General features: G+C 45.1%; 1 protein-coding gene across 3 annotated transcripts in view; it reads left to right on the top strand.

The window, feature by feature from the left end:
- LOC137426786 (UDP-N-acetylglucosamine transferase subunit ALG13) overlaps positions 1-21,326 on the top strand; it is a 179,688-nt gene that overhangs the window by 26,553 nt on the left and 131,809 nt on the right. For all 3 annotated transcript variants that reach the window (XM_068115685.2, XM_068115676.2, XM_078775122.1), the window contains 3 exons: positions 9,907-9,988; positions 10,617-10,770; positions 14,801-14,876. In XM_068115685.2, the coding sequence (XP_067971786.2) occupies positions 9,907-9,988; positions 10,617-10,770; positions 14,801-14,876 (312 nt within the window). The remainder of the gene's footprint in view (positions 1-9,906; positions 9,989-10,616; positions 10,771-14,800; positions 14,877-21,326) is intronic.

Below are 21,326 nucleotides of genomic sequence, written 5' to 3'. Positions count from 1 at the left end.
GCTCAAAACTGCCGTCCAGGCCCCAAGCTGCGGTTACTGAAGCTGCTGTTGTTGAAGCTGCTGTGTTGCTGCGTGGACGTCGCGTGCTTTCTCCAGGACTCGTCTGACTCGTCTGGTCCAACCACTCAACTCAACAACTCGCACGTCTCCTTGTCCAACTCCTCCAGGCTTCTTGCTGTTAACTCCTTTTTTTGATCCAACTTTGGCGAGCAAGGCAACGAATAGCAGGCTTTGTGCTTCCCTGGATATCCTCCGGCAGTACCTTGCGCGCGCGCTTTTATAGCGCCTCCGGCGATCAAGCCGCCGGCCTTTAGGACACGCCCATCGGTCAGCTCGCCTCGGCCCTGAGTGGTGGGCACAGGCCCTCTGACCCCGAGCTGAGCACATGCTTAAAGGCGGCTATTGGGGTGAAATCAGCAACCCACCGCTGTAACAAACCTGTGCCCCGTGCAGTTGGCAATGGAGGCTTGGAGGGGATGTAATTGGCAATGATGAAAGGGGAATGTGAAAGGAATCTACTCTATTTCGCTTGGTGCAATGGAGTGTCATCTTAATGGAAGACAAGGCCTTACCCTAATACACATAATAAAGATATAACTATCAACCAGGGGGAAATCTATGATTGGCTGACGTGATTGTTTATGACCTAATTATGGGACGCCCTTTGACCTTTATACATAACTGGAGTAAGGAGGGTCCAGAATAAAGCAATATTTCACAACAATTTACAATACAATACAACACAATAAAAAAACACAATCCTCATATCCGCAACACTGCACCCTCCTCCTCTTAGGCACGTCCCGGGCCTATAACTTTAACTTAGTGTGACACGTAGGTGTAGTTCCCTCTACTTTTAACCTGACCCTGAGTGCGACAGTTTTAAAACATAAATAAATATGTCCCGCTGTTCCATTGCACCCTACCTAACAGACTCATGCCCACAGCTAACCGAAATGCGGAATGGTCTTCAAACTATACACTGATGGTGGGGAGCATTATTTACAATGACGTTACTTTATTTACAAAACTAACCCAGGACCTGTGATTGTTCTTTCTGGGGGGGGGGGGGGGGAGACGGTCTGCTCTGCATCGACGCACCATGAAAGCACCCAAAACGCACCAACACACCCTCAAGCACCAATCGGTGCACAGTCATCATTGTTCATGAATAAAATTAATTGACAACCCCTAACCCTGCAGGTGGTCTCTTGCTTTTCGGCTCCCTCTGCTGGCTATTACTCTCTTCCTGATGTTGTCTTTCTTTCATTTTCTTACTGGCGGCCTATTGGTGGAAATAAAATGAAATGCACCCAACGTGTCCATTTTTATTTATTTATGGCCCACAGGGGCCGACTATGTATGGTTCACCTGTGGGGCATCGGTGCCCTGTGGCTAAGGTCCGCCAGCAAAATTTCGGCCTTCATGGCCAGTCCCAGCAGAGGGGCCATGCCCCAACCCATGGGGTCCATAAGTGGTGCTCGGCCACAGACATGTGGTCCATAATGTGGTGCATCGATGCAGACAGCTGGTTCTGGGAGTTCCGGGCGCACAATGGCGGACTCACGCACACTCCCCTCGGTGCCCAGTGGCGCTCAGGTCCTCATGTGGGAGACAAAGGGGGGAAAAGACAGATGAGCGAGGGGTAAGGTCTCAAGGGTACACATCAATAAGGCAATGCAAGGTGAAGTGCATACGGAGAGCGAAGTGAGAAAGCTCGTCCCTACCGTATGTCACCCCCCCCCGTCACCTACACTACCCTTGCCCTTACCCCATATTTACAAAATCTACACATTTACAAATTCGTCACTACTGTCATCTTCCCCCTATACCAAATTCGTCTTCACTCCCTCTACTTCAAAATTTGCTATCACCAATTCATCATCAATCCTCATAAGGAGGAAGAGATGGAACATCAGCACAATGTCACACCCATGTCATGATGCGTCTCACATTCCAAACATTTGCATCAAAAATAATATAACATGGCGTGGTGTGGAGTTACGTCACCTCAGGTGAGTGGATGTAGATGGTGCGAGGAGATCTTCATCCTAACTACTTTCTAAATGACATTAACACACTTTACACTACCTGGGGTCTTTCCCTGCAAATCCATTGGCCATCTTACACTATGGGTTCTAAAAACCAATTCCCATTGACCAAACTGTGGTGCTTCTCAATTTGGGGTCTCACTCCCCCGATTCAACTCCCTGTGCCCTTGCACAATTTCAGGACTGGGGCGTGTAGCTCTCCCAGCAGGTCTACCCACCTGCACACCTCCACCACTGCAGTTGCCACCCGAGCTTACCTAGCTCTTCACCCTAACCTATCTAATTGGGGAAGGCCCCTCCTGGCTCTGTCACCCCTCGGTGCCCTCTGGCACTGGGCTACCCGGGTCCGTCCTCCGGATCCTCGGGCCCCATCCACAACAACTCTACCGGCTCCCAGAGCCCACCTGCGGCCTCACCTGGCCGACATCCTCACAGTGGTGGAGTGCCCAAACCAACTACACACACTAACAGGCTACACGCCCAGCCATTTCCACAACTCTAATGCACCCCATCCAAATATCATTCTTTCACCTGCACCACAGATGCCAATATCCAACCCCAATTTACCCATACCCTCTACCTAACACTTACACTACCCGCCCCGGGTATTCGTGATGGGGGTCCATACTTCCCCCATTCACACCTTCGCACCATCCACTCCACTCCATAGTTTCCACCATACTCACTCCACGACCATCCATTCCAATACTCCATATACTCCAGACCATTTATTCCATACACCTGTTCTCCATTCACCTGTCGTTGCACACCTGTGCAATCACACCAGGTGCCACCTGCACCCTCCTTCCTTCCTGGACCATTCGGTCAATACAACACATCACCATCACTCACTCGTACACTGCTCCATACTCCTGTCCAGTTGCACACCTGTGCAATCACACCTGTTCCTCACACACTTTTCACAATACACTTCTGAATACACCTCCAACACTCACACGGCATCATCTAATCTACCTGTTGCCCTGCTAACTTAGTGCTCCCCGTCTTCCCTTTAAACTAAGCACATACCACGTCATTATCATCCACTCTAATCTACCTGCGTCCCCACTACAGGTATCATTGTCACTACCTAACCTTAACGTTACCTAAGGTCATCTTCTAGGTCCCTACACATTATCCAAACCCTCCCTCGGCGAGCTTACACTGCCATAAACCCCATAAGTCTTGTGCTCCTTTGCCCCCGCTGTGAGAGATGGCAGAGTTGCCATCCCACCACATCGGGTATCTCTCACTATAAATTTTGCTCGTCCAAATTCAACAAATCAAAAATTTGCCAATCACTACTCATCATCTGCCAATCATTACTGCCAATCCTTTGCCAATCAAATTTTGTTTTTCTAATTTCGGGGCCAAAACACTATCCTCATCATTACGTCTACTCACTAGATCCTCTCGGTGCGCCAATTCACTTCTACAGCCCGGCTTCGCACAGCCGAGCCATGAATGCGGGTTGCTTGGTGCCGGCGGTTGGATACGTCCGGCATTCGGTGCAGGGACTGGTGTTTACCCGGGCCGAGATCCCACGCACCACCTCGGCACGGAGCCATCCAATGGCCCGATCTCGACCTGCCGGAACGCCTCAACAAAAAGGGGTCGCCACGACGACCCTTCCTATCGGGCTCCCGCTCCGCCTAGTGGAGCACGGACGCGGCCGTTCAAAGCGTGGATCGCGTACGGCGGTTCTTTCGAAACCGCCGTGGTTCGGATCCCCGCTGGTCCTCGCGGCACGCGAAGCTGCCCGGCGCGCACCGAGGGTCCGATTCGGCTATAAGTCGCTCTAACCGCTAACCCGGTTACCGTCGATGCTTCACCTGCATGCTCAAACGCATACGCTACCCCTTTCACCCTCACCGAGGTCGGTGCTCCAACGCCGCCCGTACACCCCGCATACTTCGTTATTGCACTCGTTCTTTCGCTCACAGACTTGGTCACACACCTGACCACCGCACACCTTTGCACACACTCGTCGTTCGCACACCTCACCAACACACCTCTTCAACACACCTCTTCGCACCCCTCCTCGGTCACCTCCTCCGTGACAACCACAGGTGTGCTCTCACTTGCACACCCAACCACGTGCCTCACTACCAGTTCCAGTGTGCATTCCCATACGCGCTCTACCATTCCAGGTGCGCATCCTTCCATTCCAGGTGTACATCCTCTCTCACCTGCCACAACCAACTCACGCTCTGTGTCACTCTTACTACTCTCACCTCCACACTCGGTCGCGCACTCACCCTTACTTTTGACAGCGCACTTTCCTCATGCACCCGTCCGTTACACACCTTTCTCACGCATCCTCTTGCGCACACTCTCCCGTTACATCCTCTGTAACACTCACCGCAGGCGTGCATTCACCCTTGCTCTTGACAGCGCACTCTTTCCCCATGCACCCGTCCGTTACACAACTTTCTCGCGCATCCTCTTGCGCACACTCTCTCGTTACTCCCTCCGTAACACTCACCATAAGTGTACACTCTCTCGTTACATCCACTGTAACACTCCTCACTACGCGCTTCCATGTGCCCCCTCGCACACGCGCTACGACCGACTCACTCTCGACAGCACACTCACTCCTCGGCGCGCACTTTTTCCTCTCACACCCCAGTGTCGGACATTCTCGCACACCTCCTCCTTCGCACACCGTACCTGTCGCACACTTCACCAATGGCCTCTCACGAACACCCGGGTCCACAACAACCCCCAAGCCGATTGAAGCTCCCCTCACATCATATGCATTTCCGAATATATCGCCACTCACCTTGGCACCTCGTCTCCGCACCTCCTTCGCCACCTGCAAACTCTTTATTTGGTTAGCGAGCACATCATCACGATTTGAGCACCGACCTTGTACATATTCCATCACCTCCTCCTGTATTTCTCTCTTAGTTTCTGTCCGTCTCTTCTTAATTTCACTCACCCCCTCTTCCACCTCCTTTAACTTTTGCTTCGCCTCTTTTATTTCCCGGTGCGTCGTCTCTATCTCGTCCTCTAAGGCTACCTTGACCGTCTCTATGTGCGTCCTCACCTCCCGGTCCTTCGTCTCCATTACTTCTGTCACCTCGTCCAACCTCGTTGTCAGTCCCTCACGTACCATCTGACATTGCCTCTTCGTCGCTATCAAGTCGTCCTTGATGTCTTTTTGTGTCGCTTTTAACCCTCCTAGTACCGCAGTGTTCTTTTGTACCTGCTCCACTAACTCCGTCTGTCCCACCGTCAGCTGTTCCACCTCCTGCGTCAGGTCCTCTATGCCCCCTGTAACCTAGCCGTATTATTCCTCACCTCTTTCTCCATACGCTTTTCACCTCGCTTTACCTCCTCGCGTACCCCCGAGACCTCCTCGCTTACACCTCGTCGTATCTCCTCCTTCATCTCCTCCTTCATCTCCTCCTTCATCTCCTCCTTCATCTCCTCCCTCTCTTTTGTAGATGCCACCCTCATCTGTCCCAATTCATCCCTCTGAGCATCCAATTTGGTTTCTACCCCGATTTTCACCTCCTCTATCTGCTCTCCCATTTGTTTAATTTCTCGGGCGGATTGCTCCCCTATTTCCCGCAATTTGTTTTCCATCTTGTTTTCTAACCCCTCTAACCCCATGTTTCACCCCTTCTATCCCATTGTCTAACCCCTCAAATTTCTTGTCTAACCCCTCAAATTTCTTGTCTAACCCCTCAACGGTACTCCTCACTTCGTCCCTCATTGCCCCCATTTGGCCCTCTAATCGCTCACTATCAGCCCTCGCTTCGTCCCTCATTGCCCCCATTTGGCCCTCTAATCGCTCACTATCAGCCCTCGCTTCATCCCTTATTCGCTCACTATCAGCCCTCATTCGCTCACCCATTTTGTCCATAAGGGCCCCCATTTGTAGCAAAAAAAGGTTCGAATCCACCGGTGCTGCTACGGTCACGGGCGCCGCTAAATTTGGTGCTGCTGTAACCGCGTGCGCAAAGGCGCCATTTTGCGCGCCCGTAACCTCGTGCGCGAGAGCGCTATTTTGCACGCCTGAAACCTCAACCCCCTCCTCATTGCCCTCCTCCATTTCTTCCCTCTGATCCTGGGTTACCCCTAACCCCTCCTAGTTCCCCCACCGGCATCCGATCGCCTTGACTAGCCATGGCGCGATTTCAAAATTCGGGTTTTTCTTTAAAATAAATTTCGGTAGCTTGTAATTTTGAGCGCGTTAAGCGCGCTTCGGGTCCGACCCCACTCCCGACACCAATAGTTACTGCCAATAGTACAATTGGTGTTCCAAAATTTGGGCTAAATAAATTTAGTCCCAGGTCCGAATCCGACACTCCTGACACCAATTGTTACGGACCGTGGATAAGATGTTGGTTTGCCGAGCGGATGGCCCCGCAGCCCTAAGTTACCTCGACTAACCCGATTCCCGAACGTTGGCCGAATCGCGCCACAGATATTCAATAGGGAAAAGACAAAGGCGACACGGATGTGAAGAAGAAGAAGAAGAAAACAAAAAGGTTGGAAATACCAATATAATTTATTTCTATTTACACCCAAAAATAACCAAGGAGAAGGAAAGATAATAAAATAATATACAGAAGATATTAGAGACACAGTGCAAATTCCTAGCTTACTTAGTCTTAATTAACCCAAGGACAGAACAAATGAAACAAACTCACGTACACAAGAAGGATGGAAAGGCAGGAGGTGGATGGCTGGAGGGAAAGGAAGGTCCAAGGATGCTGCAGCACGATCGGCGCGTTTGGCAGCCGCCGTTCCTTCGCGGCCCCGCTCAAAACTGCCGTCCAGGCCCCAAGCTGCGGTTACTGAAGCTGCTGTTGTTGAAGCTGCTGTGTTGCTGCGTGGACGTCGCGTGCTTTCTCCAGGACTCGTCTGACTCGTCTGGTCCAACCACTCAACTCAACAACTCGCACGTCTCCCTGTCCAACTCCTCCAGGCTTCTTGCTGTTAACTCCTTTTTTGGATCCAACTTTGGCGAGCAAGGCGACGAATAGCAGGCTTTGTGCTTCCCTGGATATCCTCCGGCAGTACCTTGCGCGCGCGCTTTTATAGCGCCTCCGGCGATCAAGCCGCCGGCCTTTAGGACACGCCCATCGGTCAGCTCACCTCGGCCCTGATTGGTGGGCACAGGCCCTCTGACCCCGAGCTGAGCACATGCTTAATGGCGGCTATTGGGGTGAAATCAGCAACCCACCGCTGTAACAAACCTGTGCCCCGTGCAGTTGGCAATGGAGGCTTGGAGGGGATGTAATTGGCAATTGAGGCTTGGCAATGATGAAAGGGGAATGTGAAAGGAAGCTACTCTATTTCGCTTGGTGCAATGGAGTGTCATCTTGATGGAAGACAAGGCCTTACCCTAATACACATAATAAAGATATAACTATCAACCAGGGGGAAATCTATGATTGGCTGACATGATTGTTTATGACCTAATTATGGGACGCCCTTTGACCTTTATACATAACTGGAGTAAGGAGGGTCCAGAATAAAGCAATATTTCACAACAATTTACTATATAATACAACACAATAAAAAAACACAATCCTCATATCCGCAACACAACATGCATTTTAAGGCCATTTTCCCTGCTAGAGCGGGGGTTAGCCTTGCGGTCCCCATGACAATCTTCTCCATTTTGCCCTATTTTCTGCATCTCTCCTTGTTAACCCCCTTGCCCGCATTTCTTCTTCTACCATCTTTAGCCAAGTCTTTCTCGGTCTTCCCCGTCCTCTACTTCCTTCTACATCAATTTCCATCACTCTTCTCAACCAGTCACTTTCATCCTTCCTCAACACATGACCAAACCATCTCAGCCTGTTCCTCTTCACAGCATCAATCACAGGCAATATTACCATCATGTTTCGCAATTCATCATTTGTCTTCCTCTCTCTCAACGATACTCCGCACATCCATCGAACCATTCGCATTTCCACCCTTTCCAGCCTTCGTTGCTGCTCTACGTTCATTACCCATGTCTCGCTCCCATAAATCATAACACTTCTCACACATGCAGCATACACCTTTCCCTTCAGCTTCAGCGACACTCTCCTCCTCATCAGCACGACACTCAGTTCCCGAAACTTCTTCCATGCACATCTCACTCGAGCAACCGTTGCCGAGTCTGATCCACCTTCTCCATTCAGCATGTCTCCGAGGTAGCAAAATGTTTTCACACCTTCCAGCTTCACGCCGTCTCCAAGATCCAACTCAACATTTCCTCCATCTGCAGCTCCCTCTGTGCACACCTTACATTTGAATGTAGCTGCTACACTGGTAAATGACCCTCTCAGACCACTACATTTTTGATGAACCCACTCAGCGCACATTGTACATTGAATGGAGTTCACTCCGACACCCTTCCTGCACACAGCACACGGCCACTTCCCAGTTCTTTCCACCTCACCACATGCTTTACCACTTGCCATCACCTTCGTCTTTCCGATATTCACCTTCAGACCTTTTGTCTCCATACATTCCTTCCACTTGTTCATCTTTTCCTTCAGTCCATCCATACTTTCCGCAATCAACACCAGATCATCTGCATACAACAACTCCCACGGTAAACCCTCCTTTACGTTCTGAGCCAGCACCTCCATCACAGCTACAAATAGTAGTGGACTTAGTACCGACCCCTGATGCACTCCCACCTTCACCTCAAACTCACCACTGTTCCCGTCCTTCGTCCTTACAGCTGTGCGCGCTCTTTTGTACATTGCCATCACTACTCTGATCAACCATTCCTCCACTCCTAACTTCCTCAATGCCCATGTCAATACTTTGCGTGGAACCCTATCGAATGCTTTCTCCAGATCAACAAACCCAAAAAACAACTTCTTCCTCTTCTCCATGTACTTCTCCTGCAACTGCCTCACAATGAAAAGCGCATCTGTCGTTCCTCTTCCTGGCATAAATCCAAACTGCATTTCGTCGATCTTCACTTTCTTCCTTATCCTCCTCTCCAACACCCTTTCCAATACCTTCATTCCATGCTCCAATAACTTTATCGCTCGGTACGAGCCACACTCCAGAGGGTCACCTTTCCCCTGGAGTGTGGCTCGTACCGAGCGATAAACATATCCGCAACAATATATATATATTTGGTTCACATCTTGTGTTCATTTCACACATTAAACAGTAGAATTGTGTGTGTGTGTGTGTGTGTGTGTGTGTGTGTGTGTGTGTGTGTGTGTGTGTGTGTGTGTGTGTGTGTGTGTGTGTGTGTGTGTGTGTGTGTGTGTGTGTGTGTGTGTGTGTGTGTGTGTGTGTGTGTGTGTGTGTGTGTGTGTGTGTGTGTGTGTGTGTCAGTGTGTGTGTGTCAGTGTGTGTGTGTCAGTGTGTGTGTGTCAGTGTGTCAGTGTGTCAGTGTGTCAGTCACTTTAATTTGCATTTTGATCTGAGCAGATAACGTGTGATGGTTAAAATCCCATTGTACTATTTGTCTCAGCAGCTATTATTCTCTTGGTTAATGGAAAAGTACACGTCCTCTTATGGCCTTGTGTGCTGTGAAGCACGTAAAGGCTCTCGAGCTTTAAATACTTTAAATTTTAGAACCATTTTGCAGAAATAATGGAAGTACAATCAAGCTGCTGCATGTTATTCCCCTGAAATAAATGTGGGTTGTATCATATTGTGGAATCCTTTTATAGCACATGTGGTTAATGATAATATGCATACGTTAAAGTACAGTATTAAAATCTCTCCTTTGTGAATTGGTTTCAGTCACTTCAACCATGATCATAGGAGATTTCCCATGTCAATATTCTAAGTTGCAAAATGTATCGACCCTCTTCTTCTTTAACTACCTTTCTCTTTTGCACTTTTCTGCCTTATTTATTTTCTTATTGTTTTTCAGATTAACCTGCTGTTTTCTCAAGGAAACCATTACGACAATGTATACACTAAATCCTTCCAGGAATTTTCAGCATTCTGTCAATGTGAGTTTTGTTGAAGTCGTAGTTTAGCAGGAAGTCACATTGGTTCCCAAATAAGCTTTAGCCTAGGTCTGTTGGATGTTGGATGGACTTTGGATCTCATAACCGAAGGTGAATCGAGGTTGTATTTACCCTTGTTTGTTTGTGAACAGGGTATCTCAAAAAAAAATCCACTGATTCAGACGAAACTTTGTGGACAGTTTGGGTGTGTAACATGGACAAATTGATTAGATTTTGGTGAAGATTCGGATACTTAATTTTTTTTTTTTTTTTAGTGATTCATCCCCATTGAGAAATAGGGCCAAAACAATATACAGCATGATATCTCGAAGTTGTGGATGGGTTATGAGAAGACTTGGTGGATGAGTTGGTTAGGTGACGAGAACAAGCCGATTCGATTTTGATTAGAACTGTTCAGCCTGGTCAAGTTATGTGCCCTACCGAGTGCCGTTCTAGTTTAAAGTAGTGGTCCTGATGAAGGTCATTGCGTTTCTATGAGTGAGTGGCGAGTGTTGTTTCTCTGAGCAAAATAGATTTGGTGGTGCCATCTAATAACATTGGTAGCAATATAAAACACAAGCTACACAACTACAGTAATGTCATCTTTGTGCGTTTGTGTTCGCCTTTGCAGCACTGATATATGAGATGCTTTACCACTCCGTCTTTAAAATTCCAATGGAGGAACTCACTTCTGCGGTCGAATTATTTCGGACCTGTGTACGCAAGAACAAGGTGAAGGAGTCTTCGGTCCTGACATTTGATGAAACTGCAAATGAGGTTTTGAGGTCTGTAACAAGCCTAGGCTTTGCAAAGAGCACTTGTGTTTTATAATTGCTTTGAAATTTGTATCATTGTTGTAAAATACTTTTGTTTCTGTACTGCAATAGTTCTCATCCTGCAGAAATAGTATTATAATTGAGCAACAAAAATACTAACTTGCAAAGGCTCATCCTTGTATGTCAGCAGCGAAGTGAATTAAGCTGTTGTCGTAAGCCAATTTGCCAGAAGAATCGATGTCTAAAAATAGAGGATTGCTCGATTCTTCTGTAATCTGATTTTCTTTCCTCATCGTCTCTGACCTGCTCCTAATTCTTCAGCTCGTACCCCTACCCTCGTTTACTGTGCAGAGGTCTCCACTGCAACATCTCCAGCTACTCATTAACCTACACTGGTCCACTCACATTTGATGCCAACGTTCCAATCTCATGAATCTCTCCTTACAAGTCACTGCTTTAATCGCATTTGTTTTCAGCCAAACAGATGCCATACTTTCACAGTCCATATAACAGACTTGCTCATCCCCCTCCTTGGGTATTCCTTGTACTGCTTGGACAGATGCAATGCTCGTGCTGGTAGAAGTATTGTCCTCTATATTTGTAGCTCTCTGCCCTACATTACCTTTACATGGTTGTCCAGCCAACAATAGATGACAACACTATCACATACCGCCTGATACCAATACCCTGCGTTACATTTTTCAAGTATCTGGGCGTGTTGATCAACCATACTGTAGATGACAGCATGGAGGTGCGAATATGGATAGGTATGGGTAAATCCATCCTTCAGCAGTGTAGATACCTGTGTTTTATTCATGCCAGCTTAGAAACAAAGGTACAGCGTGCACACTGCACAGGCACTAATCATGTTGAGTACTGTATGGTGCCACCACCTTGCAATTAAAGGCAACCAACATCAGGCGGTTAGATGGCTTCGGCCGAAACACCTGGCAATACCTGCTTAACATGAGGTAGCACGACCATGTTCCAGACGAAAGTCTAATAGAGATTATCGACAAAAGATGGTGTCATATCAGTAGCAATGTGATGGAATGCAAGGCAGCATGGCTGGGCCAATGGGCCATGTGAATCTGCATGGTGTGTTGGCAGCAGCGGTTGTGGGTGGTTCCTTGTCATCGTTCATTAGGCCGACCAAAGATGTGTTGGGTTGATAACATCCAAGACTGGTCAGGGTGCAAAATCGCTGAACTTAAAGTGGTAGCGTTGGAAAGACTGGTTGTGTCGAAAGCTGTGGTCATGGTTCCGGTGTTGCATAATTTGAGGAGGCGACCACAGGCTTATGCCTATGTTGAATATTGATGCCCTACCTTGTCCTACGTCTAAATACCTCGAAATACTCTACCTCTAAGGCTAACCCCCGCTCCAGCAGGGAAAATGGCTTTAAAATGCATGTTTTGTTGTTTGTTGTACCTTGTACTTCACTGCAGTATTACTCTTCTACCCCAATGGATAATTTTTGGGTTTACGGCCCAGTATGCAGCAATGTAGCTTTAAGCTCTTTCATCTATATATGAAAGTAGCCAGATGTGTCTATCCCTCTGTCTGCTATACTCTTTTCACTGGGGCGGCGTTGCATGTAGCGCTCGGCCTAGCCTCTATAGACATGCATGCCATTCCGGCATCCAGCATCCAGCCCGGCAGGTCGTTTATCTGACGGCAGTTGAACAACATTACCCATGCCAAACACTAGGCTGTGGAATGACTATTTTAGTAGGATAGCGGTGTAGTAAGACAGAGTTACATCGAAGACATCATTACAGTGTTATGTTATGTCTAGCACTAGGCTAGGCCTTTGTGGTTGTGTGTTATTCATGACTATGCGAACCGGTGTATTTCAGAAGCGTATTCTGATAACTGCTGACAAGCCACAAATAATTAGCCTATGTTTCTTAATAATGTCGTTTTCGTAATTATAATAATAACGAGCTGGAAGTCCATGGTAAAATACCATGTTTGGCAAAAAAAAAAAAAAAAAAAAAAAAAATGAAAGGGTGCCTTTTATTCTTGCCCTGATTGAAAGAGCTCCAAAAAAACACATTTCTTAACTGCAAAGATTTCGTACAACATCCTCATTTTATATAGGTACATTGGTTCATGTTACACAATGAAAGTAACTGATCTTGCGTTCATATTGGTACCTTCGTTTATTTCACAGACAAAGTAGCAATACTCAGTTCATATTGGTACCTTGGTTAATTTAACAAGATGAAAGTACCAATCCTGGGTTAATATTAGATTGCAAAATTTCCCCACCTGGGGAGGGGGAACACACCCTTCTCAGACACACTTCACCCTCTCCCAAGCCCCTCTCAGATCCTCAACCCCACTCCCCAGTCCCTCCCCCACACTATCTGTCTGCCACACCCATCTTCCCCACACCCCCCACACCTCCCAGACCCCACTCCCCGCCGTCGCTCCCCACCCTCGTATCTCGGGTCCAATGGTAAATGCAGCAGAACGATGTTTTTTTCCTGATTGGCACTTTTGTTCACCATCAAATGAGAACAAACGATGGTTTTCAACGTGGGCAAAAAAAAGACAATGTCTGATCCCTCGGAACATAACACAAGTTTGTAATATTGTTTTTTGTCGAATAAGTGTGCGTATTACTAAAACTAGCAATGGTACCTACCCTACGGGCGGGGCTTTAATTGGGAGGCCCAAATGAAAAGGCAAAATATCAGAAATTGAAGGCTTTTTTTTATTTTAAACGATTTATATAAACATCCGTTGAATCATATCACACGCAAATCATCAAAATCTAAACAGTATTTGTAGACAAATCGTTTGGGCAATGGGCTCTCCAATATTCCAAGTGTTCACGGTTTGAATTGCGTAACGTAACGTTTGTGACGATGTTTGTGTTCACGGTCGTGTTTGATGTGACGGTGTGAACGTAATTTCGTGATGTTTTTCGTTTTTATTTTCGTAATAGTTTAATGAACGTTTAATGTTTAATGAGCGTAAGAATAATGTTTAATGATCATTAAATGAATGAATGGATGTATTGAATAATGACATGGTGTCGCGTTGGCAGTAGTGACAATATAAAAATGTTTGCCAAGAACTTCAGAGAGAAAAGGAACTTTTATCAGCAATGTCTATCCTGAAGTTCTCAGCTGAAGAAGAGGTACAAAATCATTCCTTTTTTTTCAGGACCTGCCCTCTGAGGTGGCGTTAAAAGCTGATACCAAAAAATGCAGTTACGGACACATTTTAAACATCATTAAATTAAACTTTGTATATGCAATCAACATTGATGGGACACATGAAATATGTATGGATTTTTTTTTTTTTTTTTTTTTTTGGTTTTCACCCCAGATTCATGAACCAGGTGGTGGGGACTTGGGGTCACAGTGGTAAAAATGGATTTTTTTTGAAGTCTATTTGATATTGGATTATTCTTTGTGGAACCTTCTGCATGCATTCTTTCAAATTTGCTTTAGGCGGGAAGCGTGGAGATTTGCAATGGCTCGCCATCGACTTCACTCTAGGTGTATTTATATAGCTTCTTTTTCCAATGGATACAAGGTGCTGGTTTTCAGGTTGATGATATGGCACCTCATCACTAGTAATGGCAACAATTGATTGATGTTAGCACCATACATAATGTTGAGAACTTTGTCTACTGACTCGTTAATTATATAATAATGTTTAACCTAATGTTCTACTGGAAAGTTAATATACAGAAGACCTGAGGAATTGCAAGTCAAAAAGATCTGAATGAAATAACAGGAAACATTTCGCTCAACTTGTTTTCGGAACTTGGCTTACCATTTGAAAGATATGGCTCATTTTGGGTCTTCATGGTTCTAGATGCGACTGTTGGCTTAAAATCGAATTCCGCAGGATTGCATCATTTTGTTCTCATGATTGCATCATATCGGTGTATTTCTGAGTACACTCACTTGGTGGTTGTTTAAGCAGTTTGATGTCTGTTTTCAAGTTTGTACTTTACAAGAAAGATAGCCATCTTCTGATAATTCTTACTTATCGATGTTTAAACTGTATTTCCCAGCAAAACTGAATGGGGATCTGGAGATATGGAGACTTGCAGTCAGGACAAGTTCAAAGTTAAATTGGAGAAAAACAAGGTAAGTGTTCTTATTTTTCTTTAGGTTTCTCTTTGTACATTTTATCATCAATCATGCCCAGATGATTAAGGAACAACGTCAATTCATCAATTAAGAGAAAAACAAGTTCTTATTTTGTGTGTCTGTCTGTGTGTCTGTCTGCGAGTTTTTTTTTCGCAAGGTAATGCTGTCGTTAACTCGGATGTCTTGGCTGTAGGAGGTACACTTATCCGAATCTAAAGTGTGTAAATGTGGGATTTGCAATTGCATTTAACTTGTCTTCCAATGGCCGCAAAAATATATTTAATTGTACAGTAATGTCTAGATCTTCAAAGTTAAAATAATGAATTACATGTAAAACCTCAAATATAGTTTACTTCTTGACTTGTGTGATGCAATATGTTGGTGAAACAATGCAGAGATTTCATGTAAGAATGAATACAGGAGCGGCATTAAAACCCAGATAAAACTACTAGTTGTCCATTATCACACATGTCACTTTACTCATGGATATTGTAAAATGCAAGCTTCAATGTTCAGTTTGTAGATAAGATAGGTGGAAATGGCCAAAAAAAGAATGGGATGGAAGATGAAACAATTATGCAAGCGTAGAGAACTTTTCTGGATTAAAGAATGAAGAACTGTTTACCGTTATGGATTTAATGAAAGAATTTATAATACATACATGCAACATAATGGACAAAACATAATTGCCTCTGGTTTTAACACCTTACCACGAGACTCTCAGACACAGGATACATAATTATGGATGTAAACTTCCAGTTAGACACACCACAACAAATCATAAATTGTTGGTTCGATCGTAGCAAATCAAATGTCTGTACATTACTTAGCAGCAGTAGAATTAAGATCACTACTTTAAAAAAAGCAACAACTGAAAGAAGTTTTGGCAAATCGTTAACAGATTAATGGAAGAGGATGTTCAAGAGGAACTCTCAATCCAACACATGGAAAGATTTCTGGGCATGATTGATGATAAAATGTACAAAGAGAAACCGAAAGAAGTTAATTGTAGAAAAGACAATGACATCATCAAAATTAAGTTTGCTAATTAAGGGGTGAAAATGATTAATATAGCGAAAATACCTTAACAAAAGGAAGTGTGGAGTAAACTTTCAGAACCAATCCAACAAAGAGAACCACCAACGGTTGTGTACACTTTGGGGGAAATACAATTAGGGGAAAATCTTCAACTATAGTACAAGTACACTGTGCAATATATACAGACTTGGCATTTAATATGGAATATTTTTTTTGTGGGGGTGAACTTACTTTTCAAGATGTCTTAGAACCTAAAGTTCATTGGAATTATGTTGAAATTATTCTAGATTTTGTTCATGTGACCTTTAAAATAAACAAAAACCACATTTGACATTTCGAAACAAATAAATTGATCCTTGAAAGTGATGCAAACTGAAATCGAACTCGATTTATGGACAGTACTGTGTTAAACTTCTGTACATTTTCCAGAAGTATCTCTTTATTTTGCACATTAGCCAAAAATTTTTAAAACAAAAGTTAAATTACGACTGGGATTACGGACAATAAAATTACAGTTCAGTACTTCGTGTAACAGCCACGAGCATTCAGGAGAGTACGTACACGTTGAGGCATGCTGTTCACGAGATTTGCCAACGTTTGGACAGGAATCGCTTGCCATGCAGTGACAATAGCCTGCTGCAATTCATGCACAGAGGTCGGCTGCTGGTCCAAGTGGTCGATTTGACGCGTTAATTCTGCCCACAAGTTCTCTATCGGATTCATATCCGGGGACATGGCAGGCCACTCCATATGCTCTACACCACGGTCAGCAAGAAAGTGTTGGATCATGCGAGCACGATGAGGCCGTGCATTGTCATCTTGGAAGACAAAGTTTCCTCAAAAGGCTGCACGAATAAATGGATGCAATGTTTCTTCCAGAATGGCCCTGTACTTGAACTGGTTCAGGTTTCCATTCAGAACAACCAGGTCAGTTTTGCCCCCTGCATGAAAAGCAGCCCAAACGGTCACCCCACCACCTCCAGCTTGGACTCTTGGCACTATACAATCTTTGTTGTAGGCTTCATGCACTTGTCTGCACACTCGGACGCGGCCATCTTGACGATAGACCAGAAATCTAGACTCGTCACTGAAGATCACATGATTCCAGTGTCCTGGCTGCCATTGACGGTGCTCTCTGGCCCACTGCAATCGGTGCTGGTGGTGTTGTCTGGTCAGGCGTGGCTTTCTCAGGGGACGCCTGGCACAATAGCCTGCTTGAACCAGTCGTTCGTTGACTAGCCTTCTGGATACAGGCACATTTGTCAGTTGCTGCCACTAAGCCCTAAGCCGATTAGCTGACTTGGTACGGCCATTGCGGATTAACCGGCGCAGCTGGCGATCATCCCTCCTTGTGGTTCTGCGGGGACGTCCTGGCCTCGGTATTGGAGGAGGGACACCCCTCTGAGCATTTCGTTTCAGGATCTTTGACACCTGACCTTGAGTGATACCATACTGCCGAGCAATAGCACGCTGTTTCATGCCGTAATTTCGTAAAGCCACCACTCCATGACAAACAGCATTGTCGAGTTGACGGACCATCTCCAGAGGAAGCGGCAATAACTTTTGGAGACGTGCAGCAGTTGTTTTCCACTAATACAGAATGCAACAACCCTTGTATACCCGAATGTGAAGCCAATCATCAAATGCACCTGTCCGTACATTTTGCCACGCCACCTGTGATATAATCCTGTTATTGACTTCTTGCTGCGAAAGACAATCAGTGACATGGTGCTTTCAACAAAGACATCACCGAAGGGTAAAAGAAACTCACCAGATTGATATACTGAGTTCAGAAAGTAAACCCAAGTCAAGAAAAAAAAAAAATTCCATATTAAATGCCAAGTCTGTAGATGGAGAAGAAGACGACTCCTTTTCCATCTGAAGAATGTATGGCTGCCAAAGTACTTTGCTTGCCTAGTGGGCACAATCCTGGATGGGTCGCCACTCCAACGCAGGATACTCGAATGGCTCATTCTTCCCAGGAAGCTGGTACTCATTTTGCCAACCTCAAAAGGATGACGGGCTGAGTCAACCCACCTGGTGTTAATCAATGGCCTGATGGGGGGCTTCAACTCAGGACCCTGATATCTTAAGCAAGCCACCTTAACCATTAAGACAACACCAGGCTTACAATTAGATGGAGAGGAATCTAGCATATAAAAGTCAGTTTGTGTGTTTGTACACATGTGTCCCCCTTCGTCGGGGTAGGTTTTAAAGGCCAATCTTTCAACACAAATGTGTGTTCACTACTGTCTATTTTTGAGGATAAAACAAACTCGAAAAACATTTTTCATAAGAGTAATTGGTTCTTCTATTGGAATTGTAGATTGTGACTTGTAAACCGAGCCTCAAGGGTGGTGGATAGAAGCGTTTTTTAAATTAGATAAAGTGGTGGATAGATAATAGATAAAGATGATTATAAGCACACCTGACACTAGGCCTAGGCTTCAGACTTTGGCACACTCAAGGCTGCACCGTCGAATGAACTGTTCCAACCCGTAATTTTTGACAAGTCTAAGGTCAAGGCTGCATAAAATCATCAATTTTCATTCAATTTTTTAAAAACTATTTTCATCATGCTGAGCATATGGAAGAAGAAGAAGTCATTATTCAATCGGATGCAGACGGGCTTTGCATTTCTAGTTTAATTATGTATCCATCTTGTCCACCCTTTGTCCACCCTTCCCATACCCCTCATTGTTACCTGCAGCCCTTGTTGGTCTGTCTCCATCTGTTTTCTCCCTCAGCCTTGCTGTTGGTATTTCCCCTTTCTCCTGCTGTTCCCATTTTTTATTGTCCTGATTTGTTCTGTCTTAGCTCTTCCATGAGCCTAGACCATGTAGTAAAAAAAATAAAAAAAATAAAATAAATATATATCTATATATATATATATATATATATTTTACCCCCATTCAAATAATGCCAGGCATTCACGGATTCGACATTTGCAGCATTCTCCAGGAATGTATCCCCCACAAATGTCAAGGTGTGACTCTAAAATAACTCTACTTAATAAAAGGAAAATCAAACTTCCACTTCAGTTTCTTTTCTTAGAATTAAAATAATACAATATCCATAATAATGTTACGGATCTCGGGGGTCAGCGCTCCCCTTATCAAGGGGGGGGTTAATCCCCTTTTCTTTTTAGCTGGCCGTCGCGAGTCCTTAGAAGTTATAACGCTCCTTCCGGTCGGTATTAGCTAGGGTCATTGGTCAAGGTAGTCCCAAATACCTACTTACTAACCCGACCGTAAAGCAGGGAAATAACTCCCACTCGAACCACGGATAAGATGGAAAATGCCGAGCGGTTGGCAATCCGCGATCCGAGCCGTTAACAATGACTAAACCAGATTCTGAGCGGTTCCTAATCGTGCCACAGGTACTCGATTGATAGAAGGGACGGAGGCAATCGGATTAGGGAAAACCAAGAAAGAACAAGGTAATTTATTTACAAACCAAAAAGAAAGAAGAGGAAAGGAAAGAATGTACAGGAAGAAGAAGAAGAAGAAGAAGCAGGACACAGGGCAGGCTTTAACTACACAGTCTTAACTTATGACCCCAGACAAACATACGCACTCACACGGGGATTGTAGCTGGTAGGGTGCATGGTCCAGGCTCCGGTCCCACGGGCGAGACCCGGCAGGCAGCTCCGCGTGTAGTTGGAACGCGGCCAGACTACATGTGGGGGGGGGGGGGGGGGGAGGCTGGGGTCCTTCAGCATACGTAATAATTGTATGGCTGTGTCAAACGCACACTCTCCAAGGTTCTCTTACAGCGTCAGCGAGTGAGTCCTTTCGCAATGTGCGCTCCTGTATCAGTCCCGTTACAGGGGGTTCTTCTGCGCAGTACCATAGAAAGCAGTCCTTCAATAAAGCGCCTTTCCCAATAGTCCCTTTTCATGAGCACCGTTGAATGAGTCCTTTATGATCAGACGTCTCCGTGCAGTCCTCCGAAAGAAGTCCGTAAAAGGGCTTTGCGCTCACGCTTTTATAACACGTGCCAAGATCACTCCGCGCTCCTCAAAGGCCACGCCCGTCGGTGATCTTGCCTCAGACCTGGTTGGCGGGTGGGGGCTTACCGGCCACGCCTTTGACGGCTAGTTGACAGGCCACACCTTGTTCTTGGCGTCCCACCCCCTTTTCCTCGAGCCTGACCGCATGGTTAATGGTGGCGTTGAGCGAGCGCTAACCAAGGCATGTAACAGAATTGGGAGAGAGGTTGGCAAAATGGACGAAAGGGCCTACACCTTATTTGATTGATGCAACGCAGATTCAACTATTGGAAACACGGCCTTAACTAAAACACATAATAATGAAATAACCTAGTTCCTATGGTGGCCTACGTGTTGCTTGTGGACTAACTAAGGGTGCAACCTTTAACCTTTAATGTCATAGTTACAAGAGTTATTTATTTACACAAGTGTGGGTTCTAAAACCGCAACAATATAATTACAATATAATATTTTTCGATATCCATAATAAATTTCACACCAAATTATTTGATTAACGAGATGCTTTTCCATTCCACATTGTATGAACACCTCTCCGAGATAGCAACATTCCTAAAAAACTATTCTACGGTACAGTTGCAGGTGAAATAATTAGGACCTTGAGAGCAACCACACACAGTACAGAACTTGTCAACAGATTAAAACAGCTTGGTGGATGCATGCTGACATAGGGAGCTACCTACAGTTAGAGTTAGCAGATTAAAACAAGTTTCCTTTACGATCATAAAACGACAGATATAATTAGTGAATTACAATATGAATAGTAAAAATATTATTAAAACATTTATATAAATACATTATTATAAAGAATAAAAAAAGTCGTTGCCAAAAATATTGGCAAATAATGCATCATTTCTTCCAGAAAATTGTTGAAATTAAAAAATCTTTTGGTATCCACATATATTTCTTTGGTTTGCAGTGGAACAAAACAAAAAAGCAGAAATAATTACTAAATCCTAGCTTATTCCACACAGATGTCCTAAAATGGCTCGGACAATATTATTGGCAACTTTCAGAAGTTGATAGAAATAACTAGATTTCAAGCAGGTGATTCTCCTTTCCTTTGGAATTGAACTCACCTATGGTGAGTTGTAGGTGCCTGCAATATAAAAATCGCCCATTAAACCGGGTTCAAACGGAGAAAAGGAGTCATTCTGCTGTTTTGTGTCTGTGTACCGCAATGAGCATGGAGAAAAGAAAGAAAACCAGAGAATTGTGGAGGAGGTCAGACACAAGATTGTAGCCAAGCATGGACAATCACAAGGTTACAGGTCCATCTCCAGCGACCTTCATGTTCCTGTGTCCACCGTACACAATGTTATCAGGAAGTTTAAGGCCCATGGCACTGTAGCCAACCTCCCTGGACGTGGCTGCAAGAGAAAGCTTGGTCGAAGATTGCA

Source organism: Myxine glutinosa, chromosome 1, assembly GCF_964187855.1.
Source record: "Myxine glutinosa chromosome 1, kmMyxGlut1.1, whole genome shotgun sequence".
In the NCBI taxonomy this organism is placed as follows: domain Eukaryota; kingdom Metazoa; phylum Chordata; class Myxini; order Myxiniformes; family Myxinidae; genus Myxine; species Myxine glutinosa.
The sequence above is the reverse complement of the archived record's forward strand: the minus strand, read 5'-3'. Positions and strand labels throughout refer to the sequence as shown.